Source organism: Suillus fuscotomentosus (genome assembly GCF_016647785.1).
Source record: "Suillus fuscotomentosus strain FC203 chromosome Unknown F5891scaffold_53, whole genome shotgun sequence".
Lineage (NCBI taxonomy): Eukaryota > Fungi > Basidiomycota > Agaricomycetes > Boletales > Suillaceae > Suillus > Suillus fuscotomentosus.
In genome coordinates this window covers 355,235-369,990 of record NW_024539565.1, presented here as the reverse complement: position 1 = coordinate 369,990, position 14,756 = coordinate 355,235, and the positions used below count along the sequence as shown (strand labels likewise).

The window sequence follows — 14,756 nt, the reverse complement described above, 5'->3', positions numbered from 1 at the left end:
TGGAGCGCCCCCATCTTCAACACGAAGTCAACATTCAAGGAGAATTATACACGTCACCGGCCTTCATGGATGCACACTGCGAAATTCAGCAGTCTCCTGGAGAGCTGGAATGCAATTTACCCTGTGTTGTCATCGCACTTATGTTTTGGTCGGATGCGAAGTACTGCCGGTGTCAACCATCTTGCAATCTGGTGAATCATGTCGCATACTTTCAAAAGGTATGATTGTCATTTAATCATCCTCTTCTACATCATAGTTGACGTCTGACAGCTTCCAGATTTATTCAAAGATTTCGCGGGTACTTACACCCAGGGCAAGGGAGTTGGTCGCAAATGTGCAACTCATTGCCACCATGAACTATTCCAAACTCAGTGGAGGGTTTTTTTACTTGATCCTGAGTTTTTAGAAGCATATAAACACAGGATTGTGATCAACTGTTGTGATGGCGTCAAACAGAGATTTTATCCGCGAATATTTACCTATTCTGCTGACTATCCCGAGAAGTAAGTTATTAATCATGATCTGGAAGATATCGCAACTGACGAAAGTCAGAGTTCTCGTCGCAACCATTCGGCAACTGGGGGGTTGTCCTTGCCCGCGATGTCTAGTACCAATGGGACGACTTCAAAATCTAGGAATGAGCCGTGATAGGCAACAGTGTGCAACTCTCGCATGCTCCGATACCTTGAGGAGTCAGCTTGTTTCGACGGCACGCGGCTTGATCTACCAGAAGAATTATGGTGTTGACAGTACATCAGCCGAGTCACATCTCAAGTCTGACTCTTGGGTACCAACCTCTGTGAGTATGATTGTTAGCTTATTTTCTCGCTTTACCAACTCTTGATTAGAACACATTTTCCGACTGCCTTGGTCACTTAGGATTCAACGTTTTCATTGCACTTGTTGTCGACCTTCTGCATGAGGTCAAGCTTGGGGTCTGGCGTATGCTTTTATTTCACTTATTGAGAATTCTTTGCGCCCTGGACAAGGATCTAGTTCATGAACTTGACAAGAGGCCAGTCAATTATTTATTATGACGACAACTCAGCAAGCTAACAACTAGTTAAATTTGACAGGTATAGGCAGGTCCCCCCCATTCGGACGAGCGACCATTAGGCGTTTTTCCGCTAACACTTCTGAAATGTCGAACATGGCTGCTCGCAATTTTGAAGATATCCTACAAGTGTGTCTTTAGAACAATTTATGTAGGGTTTCATGAACTAATTTTACCCAAGTGTTCCATCCCAGTTTTCGATGGTCTTCTCCCCGACCAGCACAATAAAATCGTTTTGGATCTCTTGTTCATAATGGCACACTGGCATGGACTTGCAAAACTCCATATGCATTCTGACCTGACATTAGAGATATTCAACCAACAAACAACCGATCTTGGCGAACAATTTCGTCAGTTCAAGACTAAAGTATGTGCTGCTTACCACACACAAGAGCTCAATCGAGAAGCTGATGCGCGATCTCGCCATCGGGTGAAGGAAGCAGCTAAACGGGGAGAGACAGGCAAGACGAATGATATTGTTCGAGGGACTGCGCCTAGGACGGGTGCCAATGCGAAAGGCAAGCAAAACGCGACTTCGGAACAGTCACAGGATGCACCTCCACCAAAGCAGCTGGCACAGAGAAAGAAGTCATTCAACCTTCAAACTTACAAATTTCATGCACTTGGTGATTACGTAACCTCCATACATCACTTTGGAACAACGGATTCCTATAGTACTGAACCAGTGAGTTGTAGTCAGCTGCCATCTCTGCTTCAAATCAATTTTCATCAGGGGGAATTGAAGCATTGTACGCCGAAAGGCAGATACCGTCGCACTGATTGAAGGGCTTTTGTGCATCAGCTGACTCAGATTGAGCGCCGCCAGACACGTTTATGTCGTATCAGGCAATGGCACCAACTGCAAACCTCTCGTGCAGAGGTAGACGACTCGACGAGCGACCCCCATGTACACCATCACATCAGCCAAAGCGAGAAAGTCTTTGATGAATTCGGTCACTACCTCCGCAGCCACTCGAAAGATCCCGTTATGCAGGTAATATGCATTTTGCTTCATCATTACCATTCTGACATTTGACTCAGGACTTCTTACCTCGCTTGAAAGACCACCTTTTGGGTCGTCTCAAACCAGGGGAGCAATCAGCTAATCTCACCCAAGGACGTGATTCAATCCTCTTCAAGCGGAATCTAATTTACCACCACAATCTCGTAAGGTTTAATTACACGACATATGATGTTCGCAGGGCTCAAGATGTTGTGAATCCAAGGACGCCTCACTGTAACATCATGCTCCTTAGACATCAAGATGATCACAACGACGATGGCGACTATTGTTACACTAAAGTCCTCAGAATACACCATGTCAATGTTATTCGTGTAGGAAACGTGTATGAATCCCGCCGGTTTGAGTTTCTCTTTGTTCAGTGGTACGAATCAGTACAAAGTCACACTTGGAGCACACACACTTTAGGCCGTGTTTGCTTCATCCCTCTGGAGAATCCAGATGCATTTGGGTTTGTAGACCCAGGAATGGTGCTCAGGGCATGTCACATCATACCCGCTTTCTCCCGGGGCCAGCACAACCCCAGTGATTGTGGAATTTCTCCTATCGCGGGGGACCATCAAGATTGGCGCGAATACTACGTCAACAGGTGTGTTTTTCTGCCTATTTTGGTTGTATCTATTCTTAATGTACATGTAATAAGCTTTGTGGATCGCAATGCCCTTATGCATTTTCATTATGGCCTTGGAGTAGGGCACATGTATTCTCATGAGGCCAGAATGGAATGTTCTTCCTCGACCCAACAGGCAACTCACACTATTCCACATATGACATGGCAGCCAAATGATGAGAGTTTGGAAAGGGAAGAAACCACCACTGGAGATATCCTGCAAATGACGAATATGAAGAGGGCGAAGAAGACGATCACGTTGGCTTTGAGGAATTGAGTTTCTTCGACCAGGAATGCAATGGAAGCACAGAGTGCCTCATCCAGGCGCTAGACAACATGTTTACAAGACATGTGTTCGATTATGAAAATTAGTGTTGCATCCAGTGCCCCAGTTGCTGGCGCTAGACGCGTGTAATCACTGCTCAATAGTCACTAGTCCCTGATGGGCATATTTTCATTGATGATTTTACTAATTACTCGTACAAGGAGCGGCTGTTCCTGCCAGACTATTCAGTCATTTCCGACTGGCCATCACCACCTGTTGTGTCTCTATTCTGGCCATGGCCATCGCCAATTAGCGCTTCACTATTTAGTATTGACTTGTCTCTTCACTCTCTCCGTCTTTAACTTTCCCCTCTTGCTACCCTTTCAAAAATCAGAATGCAATGTGAGTTTAACAGGATCGAAACGATTTGAAACTCATTAAATGTTGACCAAAAATAGCCCATCCCTCTCCAACTTACCTGTACTTTCCAGACAAGAACAAAGTCCTGAGGATTCTCCAGCTGCCGGTATGTATGATACTCTGCGCTGTATGTATCAATTGCTGATGTGTTTTTTTTCGTTCAGAGTGATCCGGTTCGACATCGACCATCAAACATTACTTTTCTCTAACTTGTGACTGTAGCACCTATTTGTCGGATTCACAGAGTCCTTTCATCTGATAGGATATCTTGTGAACACCAACCGGGAGCTCTCGCCCCTCTACGTGAGCTTTGCCCAATATCATCTATTTTATCTCATCATATTGGTTTGCAGCGTGCAGAGCATGCATCGATAAATTCAGAACACGACATTCTGGATATCATAGGCATACTGGCTATTCCAAACCATGATAGAATAGTGTTTTCTGAAGTGTATGAAAAGAAGATGGTGAGAGTTTAGTTTTAATGGAATTTTGTCATTGAAATAATGAGCATAGACCGGTGACGGCGATCTCATGTGATTGATTGACAGCGGACTTTGTCGCCCAAATGTACTAGGGTTTACTAGTATTGTGTGGCTCGTCAGTATTACATCTGGTGCAGTGTTGCTGAGGAATAATTTTGCCCATCCATAGCTTAGCATGTTGCATGATCATTCCATCCGCTTCCATGTGGCACCATTCCCAGATGGATTCTCGCCCCGTGGGTCTCTAGCCACTATTGGGGCTGCACCTCTGCACGACTTCATGTTCCCTGCCCCTTGTGCTGCCATTGAGGTTACACCTCTTATATATCAATTCCCACCTCCTGTTACTCTCGCTGCCATTGAGGCCGCACCTGTCGCATATGAACTCGAGGCTGCGCCTTTTCAACACTCAATCTCTCCTGCTGATGGTGAGTGTGGATCTGCTCTTTTTTTACCTGACACTTCATCAAACGGACAAAGTTGGTCTGCCGATTTTGATTACGATTTCACAACTATCACTGGGTCTGAAGGGTACCCAGACAATTTGATGTTCGACGATTACCAAATGGCTTTCAATGCGCCTGTTGGATATGCCGACCAGACCCCCATTACTCCAACGATTGTGCTCCACAACCGGCTCATCTGGAAAGGTTTGGATGCACCCCTCCATCCCAACTTCTGAACAGCCATCACCGAAGCGCTGAAAAACACTCCCTGGAATCGCCCCATATTTTTGACGAAGTGTCTCTACCTTGGAAGCCTTTGGGTCGGACTACAAAACCCTTGGAACCTTCCTGACCAACAATACAGATGGCTCATCACCAGCTGCTTTGTAATGGTGATAGCTCTCAGCGGAACAACAATGGATGAATTACATGATAAACTGGGTGAGCACCTTCGTTTGATTTCGTGAGTCACTATCTAACAGTATGATCAGTGACAGTGGCAAAGGGTGGCATGGAACTGGCATCCATTGGATGGGAGACCCTTCGCCTCACTGTATGCTTTCTCGTACTTTGCTTTTGAGAAAGTTGCCTTTTTTACAGTCAGTGTCCCTTCATATAATTCTTGATCTTGGTGCTCATACATTTCCACATTCAGCAAAGTGAACATCTTCCCAATGGAACCCAAGAGCCTAAGACCAAGAACTTGCATGAACGAGACGACACCGTTATATGAAGATCTTGAGCCCATCACCAAAATGGTCCACAATCTCACCACTCTTCCAAACGCAGAATTCACGTCTATCCATTTGCAAAGAGCTAATCTGCAGGCGCATGATTTATGTTTCAACAAGGTACTTTGATTGAGAATACATTTCACACTATTTTGGATTGTCATTCAAAATATTGATATACGGCAGTGCCAATGATGGATATAGTAATGACATGATCATTAAGGATGAGGCCTTGAGGTGCGTTCCAATATGATGTACTATATGTAGGCGGGATTCCAATTTAGAGCTCAATGACTTACAATACAGACACAGGTGTTAACATTTATCATTGTTTGGTTGCTATTCTGAATACCGATTGTCGACATCTAAATTTGGAATCATCGATCACTCAGCGCTCTACAAAACCAGATCTCAAAGGTAAGCCCCTTTCTGTCAATATATTGTTGGTAATGTAATAGCAATTAGATGTCTTGTATGGTACACACAGCATGTATGGAACCATTACCCGTAAAAGACGGAAAAGTTTTGGTGAGCAATGTTTGTGATCAGTGCCACTCAAGTATGGAGCCTAAAGTTTATCAGACGCAAGTTGACATATGGATGGATTCTGTCAGTCAGTTTTTACTTTCCTACTTGCAACTCATCCAAGTCGCCTAAATTATTATCCAGCGACCCGATGATCACTATTTCAACCTCAGAATGTCGTTGCGCCTCACTTGCTGGCAGGAATCAAAAACAGTTTCATCCTCGCCGTTAGTAAAGTGAAATCAGCGCTTCGGGTGAGTGTTGTCGTTTTTATCAGAATGATCACTCAAAAACGCCCTTCCAGCTGTAGCTGAGAGCATGTCAACGGTACATGACGATCACAAGGGCACTGTATAATACCATTCCCATTACACCCTGTAGCATATTATTCCACCCACCACCACTTCTTTCTAGAGATCCATGACTACCATAGTGTCATGGTGCCCAACTTACTATGCCATACAGCCAGAACATCTATCTGCATTCTGTGACACATACCCTTACACACTTATGGTAGTAGTACATCATGATAATTGTCACCATTCGCGCGATAATCGACTGAACTCTCATTGAAAAAGATGCATCATCAAGTCATCGGAGTTCTGCAGCTCGCCGGTCATTTACAGCATTTAGATGAGCCAATCGTAATTTTCTCCAGTTAGAAATATATGCACGTCTCAGCATAAACTTTCAAATTCTGCTGTGTTACTGGTTGTACACGTCAACGGCTTCGATTTTATTATTACCTTTCAGGCACTCATTTTGTACATAACGTATTCTCAGGAAACCTGTTCCCTCAAAATTAAACATTTGCTTATTTCGATATACGTAGCGTATACTAATCTCGTCATCATATATACTGACAGACTTTAACTCAGAGACCCAGGGTGATTCTCCACATGAAAAATTAGTAATGAAGGATGGGATAGCATACGGTGTCCTCAACTTTGCTGGATCCAAACACATCATGAAGAGTTGATGCACTATATGAAGACACATCAGGATTGTACACGAAACACAGTGTAAGGTATACCGAATCTGAGGTCACTTGCGAGGGATTTCGGCAATTGGATGTCGTATGTATTTTTGGTGGCGATAGAACTGGTACAGTACGATCAGAAGTATCAGCAACGTTGCACCTGTATGCATCAAAACTCTTACCTTTCCATAAAAGTCAGATGGTCAACAATGATGCTCACTTGTTCCAGGAGAGCATTTACGGACACATTCATCGTGCAACTTGCATGAGATTGGTAGCATGAGCAATATTAAAAATTCTCATGAAAGTACGATTTTTCATGAATTCCAGCTCTGAAGTGCGAATTGCCCCTCTGCAGCTGAGGTTAGCGACCGTGTTGTACTGGTACTTGTATTGCACAACTCTAACGGAGACATACCTGGTAGAGGATTGGCGAATGATAAAACCGAAGTCAGTTGGGCCAGGAGTCCGCGAAGTTGATGATGAGTGGAGCGAGTGCAGCAAGGCTGTGAACACCTTTGGAAAAGATAAATGTTGAATGAAACACACCTTGGAAGTAGAATGCCCATATCGCAGAGTTAGTAGCAGTTTGAGACGCAAGGATAGAAAATTCGGCTGCATGTAGAACTTGAGAATCAACTGTATGAAGACCTGAAGGGGTGATACTACAGCAAGCCATGTGCGTGCATTCGAAGTAGTGACACGGTGTGTGCTGGAGTAGCTGCTCAACAAGAAAAATAATGATATTCGTACACTCATGCAGAATAGATAGTCATATTCGATGGGCAGCACAAAATATTCGATTGGATATGATGAGATACATTCAGGGAGCTGTTGAAATAAGAGTTGGATGTAGGTATGCACTGCAGAAGCACTGGGAGGGTGTACTGTCAAGGACGGCGGATATAATACATTATTGCTGCTGATAGAGATGCAAGAGCAAACAGCCTAATATCCTGGGAGTCTGTGGAAATGAGGCAGGTTGAAGCAATGAAGCAGCACAAAATGTACGATAGTACACGCACCTCTGCAGATTAGAGACAGACACCCCAGTCCTTCCAGAGTTCACCTCAACCGTACTCAACGCCATCGACCTCCAGAAAAATTTCGAAGCTTATTCCAACACATCGGGGTGAACGATATTGAAAAGAGGTTTATATGTTGTACAAAATGTGAAGACAATATTGAATATTTAAACTAACATAAAGATGGGTGCACAACTTCAAATTTTGGTGGTGTTTTGTGTGTAATCCAAAATATCAAATATTCACAACCATATTCCCACAGACAATATGTCAACAAACATAAGAAATATAGTCAGATTTTTCATGTCTGCTTCAACTTAAAGTTCAATTTCCATGTAAAACTTTGGAGAAAACTTGAAGTTTTACAGATGACATGACATTAAAACTCGATTTAAATGTCAAGCTTTGGCAAAACTTCAAGTTTTCTCCAAAGTTTTATGTAAGAATCAAACTTTAAATTGAAGCAGACATGGAAAATCTGATTATATTTATTATATTTGTTGACATATTGTCTGTGGGAATATGGTTGTGAATATTTGATATTTTGGATGACACACAAAACACCACCAAAATTTGAAGTCGTGCACCCATCTTTATGTCAGTTTAAATATTAAATATTGTCTTCACATTTTGTACAACATATAAACCTCTTTTAAATATCGTTCACCCCGATGTGCAAGCACCAGTGACCACGCCCCTGCAAGAGTTGAAAGGTCATGAAGAAGGCATATGAGTCACAGCTTTTCTGACACGGTTCACTGGTTCATACCCAATTGATGAATGATTACATAACATAACATGAATACGTTCAAAGTTTCAAACCATCACTGACACCAATACCATTACTTTTACAGTATGATGGGATGTGCATATGATGAAATGAATGACTTGCGTGCTACTTATGGACATGATCACTGGATAGACCTCACAAATTGCCTGGCCCATTGCTGTGGATGCATGTAGCATGCATATAACGGTCGCCATTCACACGCGGGATGCACGCATGCTGGGCAGATCACTAATGTTCCTAAGCTCGGGCAAGATTATCCATATCAGCTCAATCTTCAACCTACATCTTTCGCCTCTGACACATTCGCCTCAGGATTTGTGGTGCTTGGATATGGAAAAACATGTATGCAGTGAGGAGTTACTGAGCACGTGGAAACCACGCTGTAACTCAGTAGTGGAGGATTACAACCGGCTTGTTTTGACGGAACAAGGGCGGCGGATGTTCAAGCAGTTTGGGTGCTGTTAGCATCTTCATATTCACCTGCGTGCCCTGATTCTGGAGCTGTTGTTTGGGGTTCAGAAGCACTGAGTCTCTGGCAAAACACTTTGGCTATGCAGGAAAAGTAAGCTGGTTCAAGTTAGATTGACATGGGTTGACGTCAATGATCCCCAGATATCTCATTCCCCCAGACGGCATCCGCAACTTTGGGCTCAAAAGGCTCTCGGCAACTTGTAGTTTTCGAGTCCCTGAAGTGCGTGAATAGATATTTGAAAGATTCAATGCTCAATTACTTTCAGCGCAACAGTGCCTCTCGATGCCATCCTGATGCTAATCTGTATGTGCTTCCTGGTTGTACCTTACCATTCTCAACTTGACAACTTATTCCAGGGCCGAGTACATGCTTGATGTCATTGCAACAGGTGCAACAGTGTCAACCTCGGTCGACTGGCACTCCATCTGGAAGAACTGAGGCTGCTACATTCCAAGAGGAGATTGAGAACATTCACAATGAAAGCCGTGCTCGCCCTGTCGTTCAAGCAGCATGGCCTACTGAGTTGACGACGTCGTGGTATCACCAGCTTGTAGCCCTCACACAGCATAACTCACTGGCAGAATCCAACCTACCTCATAGCCAAGTTCGCGCTTTCCATTGCTGGAGGCTTGCTTATTGGCTTCACGTTCTACATGACCAGCGACTCGCTCCATGGTATCCAGAACAAGCTCTTTGTATGTGGTGTATTATTGTATTACATGACGAAAATCTTTAACCTATTTGATAGGTGATCTTTTTAGCCTCGGTGCTTTGTGTTCCCCTCTCGCAACAGCTTCAGGCAATGTTCATCAACATTCGGACTGTCTATGAAATTAGAGAGCCCCCAAGCAGGATGTACAACTGGACCACTCTCATTGTCAGCCAATTTCTGGTCGAGCTCCCATGGAACATTATGTGCTCGTCACTCTTCTTTTTTTGCTGGTACTGGACTGTCGGGTTCCCCAACGATCGCACGGGATACACTACCTCATATATGGTGTTGTATTCCCCATGTACTACACAACTGTTGCACAGGCGGTCGCTTCCATGGCTCCAACCGCTGTGATCATGTCACTTCTGTTCAGTGCGCTGTTCTCGTTTGTTGTTGTGAGTAAATGCAGATGCACGTGATATGGCCTTGTCCCTTACTGTTTTGTAGCAACGGTGTCTTACAACCATACCGTGCTCTTGGTTGGTGGCAGTGGATGTACCACGTCCCCCCTTTCACTTACTTCATGAGGGTCTGCTTGGTCAAGGTGCACGTGAGCATGAAAATTGCACAAACCTGCAAGGCACACAATTAGCTCAATGAAAGTACACAACAGCAAGAACTTACGTTGAAAACAGTGATACCAAGCATGATGCCCAAGTCGTGCCAGTGGTGAGAAGCCTTGATGTTGAATGCGGTGAACATAGTTGTCGGTCGTGCGGTAAGGGCAGAACAAATACGTGGACGTGGCGCTGGGGTCGGCGAGGTAACTGCCAGCATATTGCATGAATGGATTCAAGTATTGGGAGCAAGTGGATCCACTGGGAGGGATGACAAGGACGAACTCATACCGAGCACAGTTAATCTCATTGCCACCAATAGCTAAAGGAAATGTTAAGAATCATGTACCGACTTCATTCAAAAAGTGCATCTGCCGCATCTGCAAGGGCAACCCTCTAGCTGGTCTGCAGCAGAAGCTTGCTAATCTCTGGAAGTAATGCATGATTCCGAACCCTAATGACTTCATACACCCTCACTTGCATATGAATCCCTATTACATTCATTTCTCATTCAAATACTCCATAATTTGTGTAATTTGATACCACACGCTTGCTGCACTCAGTGATTGCTCATTACATCATCGTACTGATTATGTATCTCACCGTGTGAATGACTCCCACATTGGTAAGTTGAACGTTGAACCATCACAATGGCCACGATGGTACATTTTATTTCGAGTTCCATTAAAGCTACTAGCCTACCTAGTACCTAAACTGTCATGCAAGATCCTAGCTGGAGGAATTGATTGGGAGGTCGAGCTGCTTAATCACAGCATCCCTATATGGCCAACGCAGCTACGTTGGTACACCGAAAGAACATTGCCGTGAGTGTCCACTACTAGTACTAGGATAAACATAGAGTACTACTGACTATGCTTAACAGTGAATCTTTAAGTCGTGATTACCATGTGCAGAAGATGCAGATTGGCCTCGCGTGGTTTGTTGCCTTTGTTTCTGATAATGTTGATTTAACCGCAACTGCGACATCGACAGCCATGAAGTGCATGGGCATTGGCAAGAGTTTGTTCATCCGTTTGGAGCTGTATACCACTACAATGCAAAAAGTGTGAGTACCGCCTATTATTGAAGTTACAGACTCACTTAATAGCGATAAAGAAAACTTACACTGGGATGAATGTGAGGGATTGTTCTGATGAACAACTCCGGAAACTCGAATCTTGGATCCAGGTGTCAAGAAGCAAAATAGAAGGAAAACAGTGGCTGTTAGTCGTCGAGCCGATCCTAGCAAGGGGGCAGGAGATTTATCTGTACTATTATGTGGTACCTGAGAACCACATCATTACCTGGATCGAACCTGTGGATGCCTACCTCCTATTTCAAGAATGTACAGCGGCATGGCACTGGAACCACAAAAGTGCATCACTTTTTTTGTGTATTTGTGTCAAATTTATTGTATAGGACTCGAACTGGAGGCCCAATATTGGTGAGCGATATTCTGACAGAAACAAAGAACATTTCTCACTGTTAGACTAGGAAACACATCAAATATTTTCCACACGGGATCAAAATGCATCATTCGGAAGTAAGAACTTTGTGACGGTGATTGAATTGGTATTGCATAGGTGAGTTCTCTTTACATTGTAGCGCCCGATAACAATGATCTGAATGACGGACAGAGGCCTTAGCTTTAGAAAAATCTACTGCGGGCTCAATATTTTGGACTTTAGAACAAATGAAAGAAATGACTGCTGAGCTAGCTATTGCAGGTACGTATGCTGATTTCAATTTATATCTTCAAGCTGATGGCCGAATGACAGAAGAACTAGCAGGAAGTGATGGGGTCATGGAGGAGCAAGGTGTCGCAATCTGCGGTATATGAGTCTTATGAAAACAGGTGATTTGAACTTATCTAGTTACATATGAACAGGTAAATTGTTGCACATACTCCGTATGTTGTTCCTTTCTCAGATCACGTTGTTAATCGAGGCACAAAACAGGGCATCACAAATATTTAAATCACCATGGCCAGCCCGAAGCTCACTTGATGCGAATGCATTCACTGGGCGAGAAGCGCACAGACCTGGAAAAACCTACTTTCATGACTGCCGTTGCCGTTGCTATGTTCTGGGTCCCAATCATGGTGCTCAAATGACTTCGAACAATTTATGTTGACGGTTTTGTCAATGGGGTGGATATGAAGAAATTCATAGACGACTTTAGTGCACAAGCTAAATCTCAAACTACGGTTGTAAGTGGTATGTCATAGACCCGGATGAGAACACTTACCATATAGGCTACTAGGTGAGTGTTATCATGGCAGTTGATGCCAGTATCCTTGCCATCCCAGGTGTGGGTTCAATGTTTGCTACAAAGACGCTATTCTCCATCTCTTTTATTCTAAGTGTCCACTGCATTATCGCATGCACGCTGGCACAATAATTTGGTCACCGCATGCGGTCCCTTGACTTTGAGGTTCGATTATCTTCTTATTTCTGCTGTCTGTATTTGACATTAGTACTTGAACAGGCATATTACCTACAAGGGAAGATGGTCAGTTTTGTAGTCATTTTAAACATACCAAGTCTCTTATATCTGACAAGATAAGCAAACTTTTGATCTCAGTTGCTTTCCATCTTTGGATTTCTCGCAGGGGTTTTCGCAATTGAATACGGGTTGCCCTTATCCGCAAGGATAGGATGTGGGCTGGCACTTCTTACTGGGACAGGCCTCACAATTCTCTTGACGATCACTGCTTTTGGTCCTGGGCTGATACGGTAATGCGAAAGTCTTTCCAATAGCTACATAGATAGGGATGGATGACGCAGACATATTTTTAAAAAAGATAACTAATACTTCAATGTATCTGAGAACAATTGGCTCTCTAAGCAGTGTTAGTCAATATTACCGTGACTTTAATCAGTTCAAACATTCGACTCGCGAGCCTTACAAAGTGAACCACAGGATAGGAGGAGCGCGACTCTTGAGCTACTTGGGCTCGAGAGAGTCTGCCGAGAAATTCGACAAGAAGGCGAGTGTTCATGTGCACATACTCATCTCCGCTCTCCCCATGACTCACTGTAATGCCCTTCATGTTACCTGCTGCGTACGACTCTACTGTAGAGCTGAGGAGTACCACTTCCCTGATTTCTGTGTATTTACCTAGCCGATCACATCAATCACAACTGTACGTCTCTTTTAGCTATTGAAGCTTGAAGGGTTATCTAGTATCTGATGGTACAATATCATAACTTACTGCATAAATTTTACGAGAATATTGCAACTTCTGACAATCCATTTTCCTGGACTACCATACTATGTAATTATTATAACTCTTGATAATGTATCTCCATAGACTCATCACAACTGTGAGTAATGACAATACTGCACAAATATTACAAAGATACTGTAGCCGACTGCATCCAATTGCAAACGGCCAACAGGAAGCCGAGCGCATACAGTGATAGACCATAATTTTGGAGAGATGCAAGAATTCCTATAAGTGATTATCTACCAAGTACCATAGTTATGAGACATACATGTCTTCATCAGAATTGTAATTTTCTTACAATTTATTGTATTGCTTTGTCTTCGGGTATAATATTGTTAAGATGGGATTGAAGTGGGCCGCTTCTAGAGGCTACTGAGAGACCAGAAGAGATCAGACTAGAGTCCAGAGTAAGTTGCCAATCTATTGAATGGTGTAGTGAAGTTGTACAGTACATAGAGTCCAGAGTAAGTTGCCAAAGAGGCAGGGAGCACTGGACTCTGGGATATGGGCAATGTATGGTAAACAAATGTAAACAGACAAGCCACAATCAAAAGGTAAGTAATAACTCGACCTAGGGACATCCTAGGGAGATCAGGAAGTCATGTAAATAGTAAGTAAAGTGCCAGCAATAATACCATGAGTATGAAGGCACAATAAGACACATAGAAGACATAGAAATGCATACTGTAGAGGTGAATGATCATATAACTAACAAATATATGTATATTCGATTTGATTTTACCAAAATTATCAATTAAAAACATCTCCAGCCTGATTTCGTGATGGTATTTTCAGGAATGTATTATTTCCATTCGCCAATTTGAATAGGCCTCATGCCTTGCTACTTTTGTCGTAATTTAGTTTGCAGTTTCATTAATGGGCTGCTTCCTATCACAGAATTCTGGTCTGGTCTGACTTCAATCAAAACTAATCCCAAGACCCATCTTTTACTACCACTGACCATCCACCATAATATATCCCACTGGCAACACTAGCTATATGACTTCGAGCACACAGTATCGGGGCGCAGTACTGATTATGATTCTGAGAACATCAACTCACTCTTCTCCGATTCTCATAGACAACCTGAAGTTCACGGCACTACTAGCTATAATTTATCTGACTCCCTCTCTGGCACCAGTGCGCCAGCTGCTCAGATCCAGCTTGACCCCCTTCACATAAAGTGTTGTCACATTTCAATGCAATGTCCAAGTCAGTCTCCAGGCCAGCATAACTTCCTCCCACTGAGTCATTTACCACTTCCATCTGGTATGTCATGGTGCCCAGGTGCTGCCGCCATGCGGCAAGCACCAATGATGTTCACACCCTTTCCAATCTTTGGCAAAAGCCATCAAGGCGATAATTTGCCTCCCCCAATTTCATTTGATCATCTGCTACCAGGTGCTGCCACCATGCGGCAAGCACTGATGTTCAC

At 43.5% G+C, this 14,756-nt stretch overlaps 3 protein-coding genes across 3 annotated transcripts; all 3 read left to right on the top strand.

Moving 5' to 3' along the window:
- Positions 1-3,345: 3,345 nt before the first annotated feature.
- Positions 3,346-6,119, top strand: F5891DRAFT_983323 (uncharacterized protein; the record flags this gene model as incomplete). Its single annotated transcript, XM_041377311.1, has 16 exons — positions 3,346-3,352; positions 3,442-3,476; positions 3,593-3,673; positions 3,724-3,837; positions 4,025-4,283; positions 4,386-4,505; positions 4,542-4,742; positions 4,793-4,854; positions 4,887-4,900; positions 4,957-5,097; positions 5,219-5,269; positions 5,425-5,449; positions 5,498-5,560; positions 5,582-5,641; positions 5,731-5,811; positions 6,078-6,119. 16 exons carry the CDS (start codon positions 3,346-3,348, stop codon positions 6,117-6,119), a joined length of 1,356 nt encoding a protein of 451 aa, XP_041222299.1.
- A 2,463-nt stretch (positions 6,120-8,582) lies between these two features.
- F5891DRAFT_983322 (ABC-2 type transporter-domain-containing protein) lies at positions 8,583-10,127 on the top strand (the record flags this gene model as incomplete). Its single annotated transcript, XM_041377310.1, has 8 exons — positions 8,583-8,811; positions 8,853-8,913; positions 8,964-9,042; positions 9,212-9,360; positions 9,389-9,518; positions 9,572-9,820; positions 9,859-9,930; positions 10,026-10,127. The coding sequence occupies 8 exons, from the start codon at positions 8,583-8,585 to the stop codon at positions 10,125-10,127; spliced, it is 1,071 nt and encodes a 356-aa protein (XP_041222298.1).
- A 615-nt stretch (positions 10,128-10,742) lies between these two features.
- F5891DRAFT_983321 (uncharacterized protein) lies at positions 10,743-13,928 on the top strand (the record flags this gene model as incomplete). The annotated part of the gene is made up of 22 exons (XM_041377309.1): positions 10,743-10,754; positions 10,819-10,916; positions 10,976-11,029; positions 11,086-11,158; positions 11,281-11,467; positions 11,512-11,536; positions 11,587-11,635; positions 11,732-11,819; positions 11,853-11,924; positions 11,981-12,001; positions 12,051-12,193; positions 12,254-12,301; positions 12,355-12,400; positions 12,569-12,603; positions 12,676-12,827; positions 12,922-13,130; positions 13,217-13,237; positions 13,406-13,418; positions 13,674-13,728; positions 13,771-13,785; positions 13,858-13,875; positions 13,908-13,928. The coding sequence occupies 22 exons, from the start codon at positions 10,743-10,745 to the stop codon at positions 13,926-13,928; spliced, it is 1,455 nt and encodes a 484-aa protein (XP_041222297.1).
- Positions 13,929-14,756: the final 828 nt, after the last annotated feature.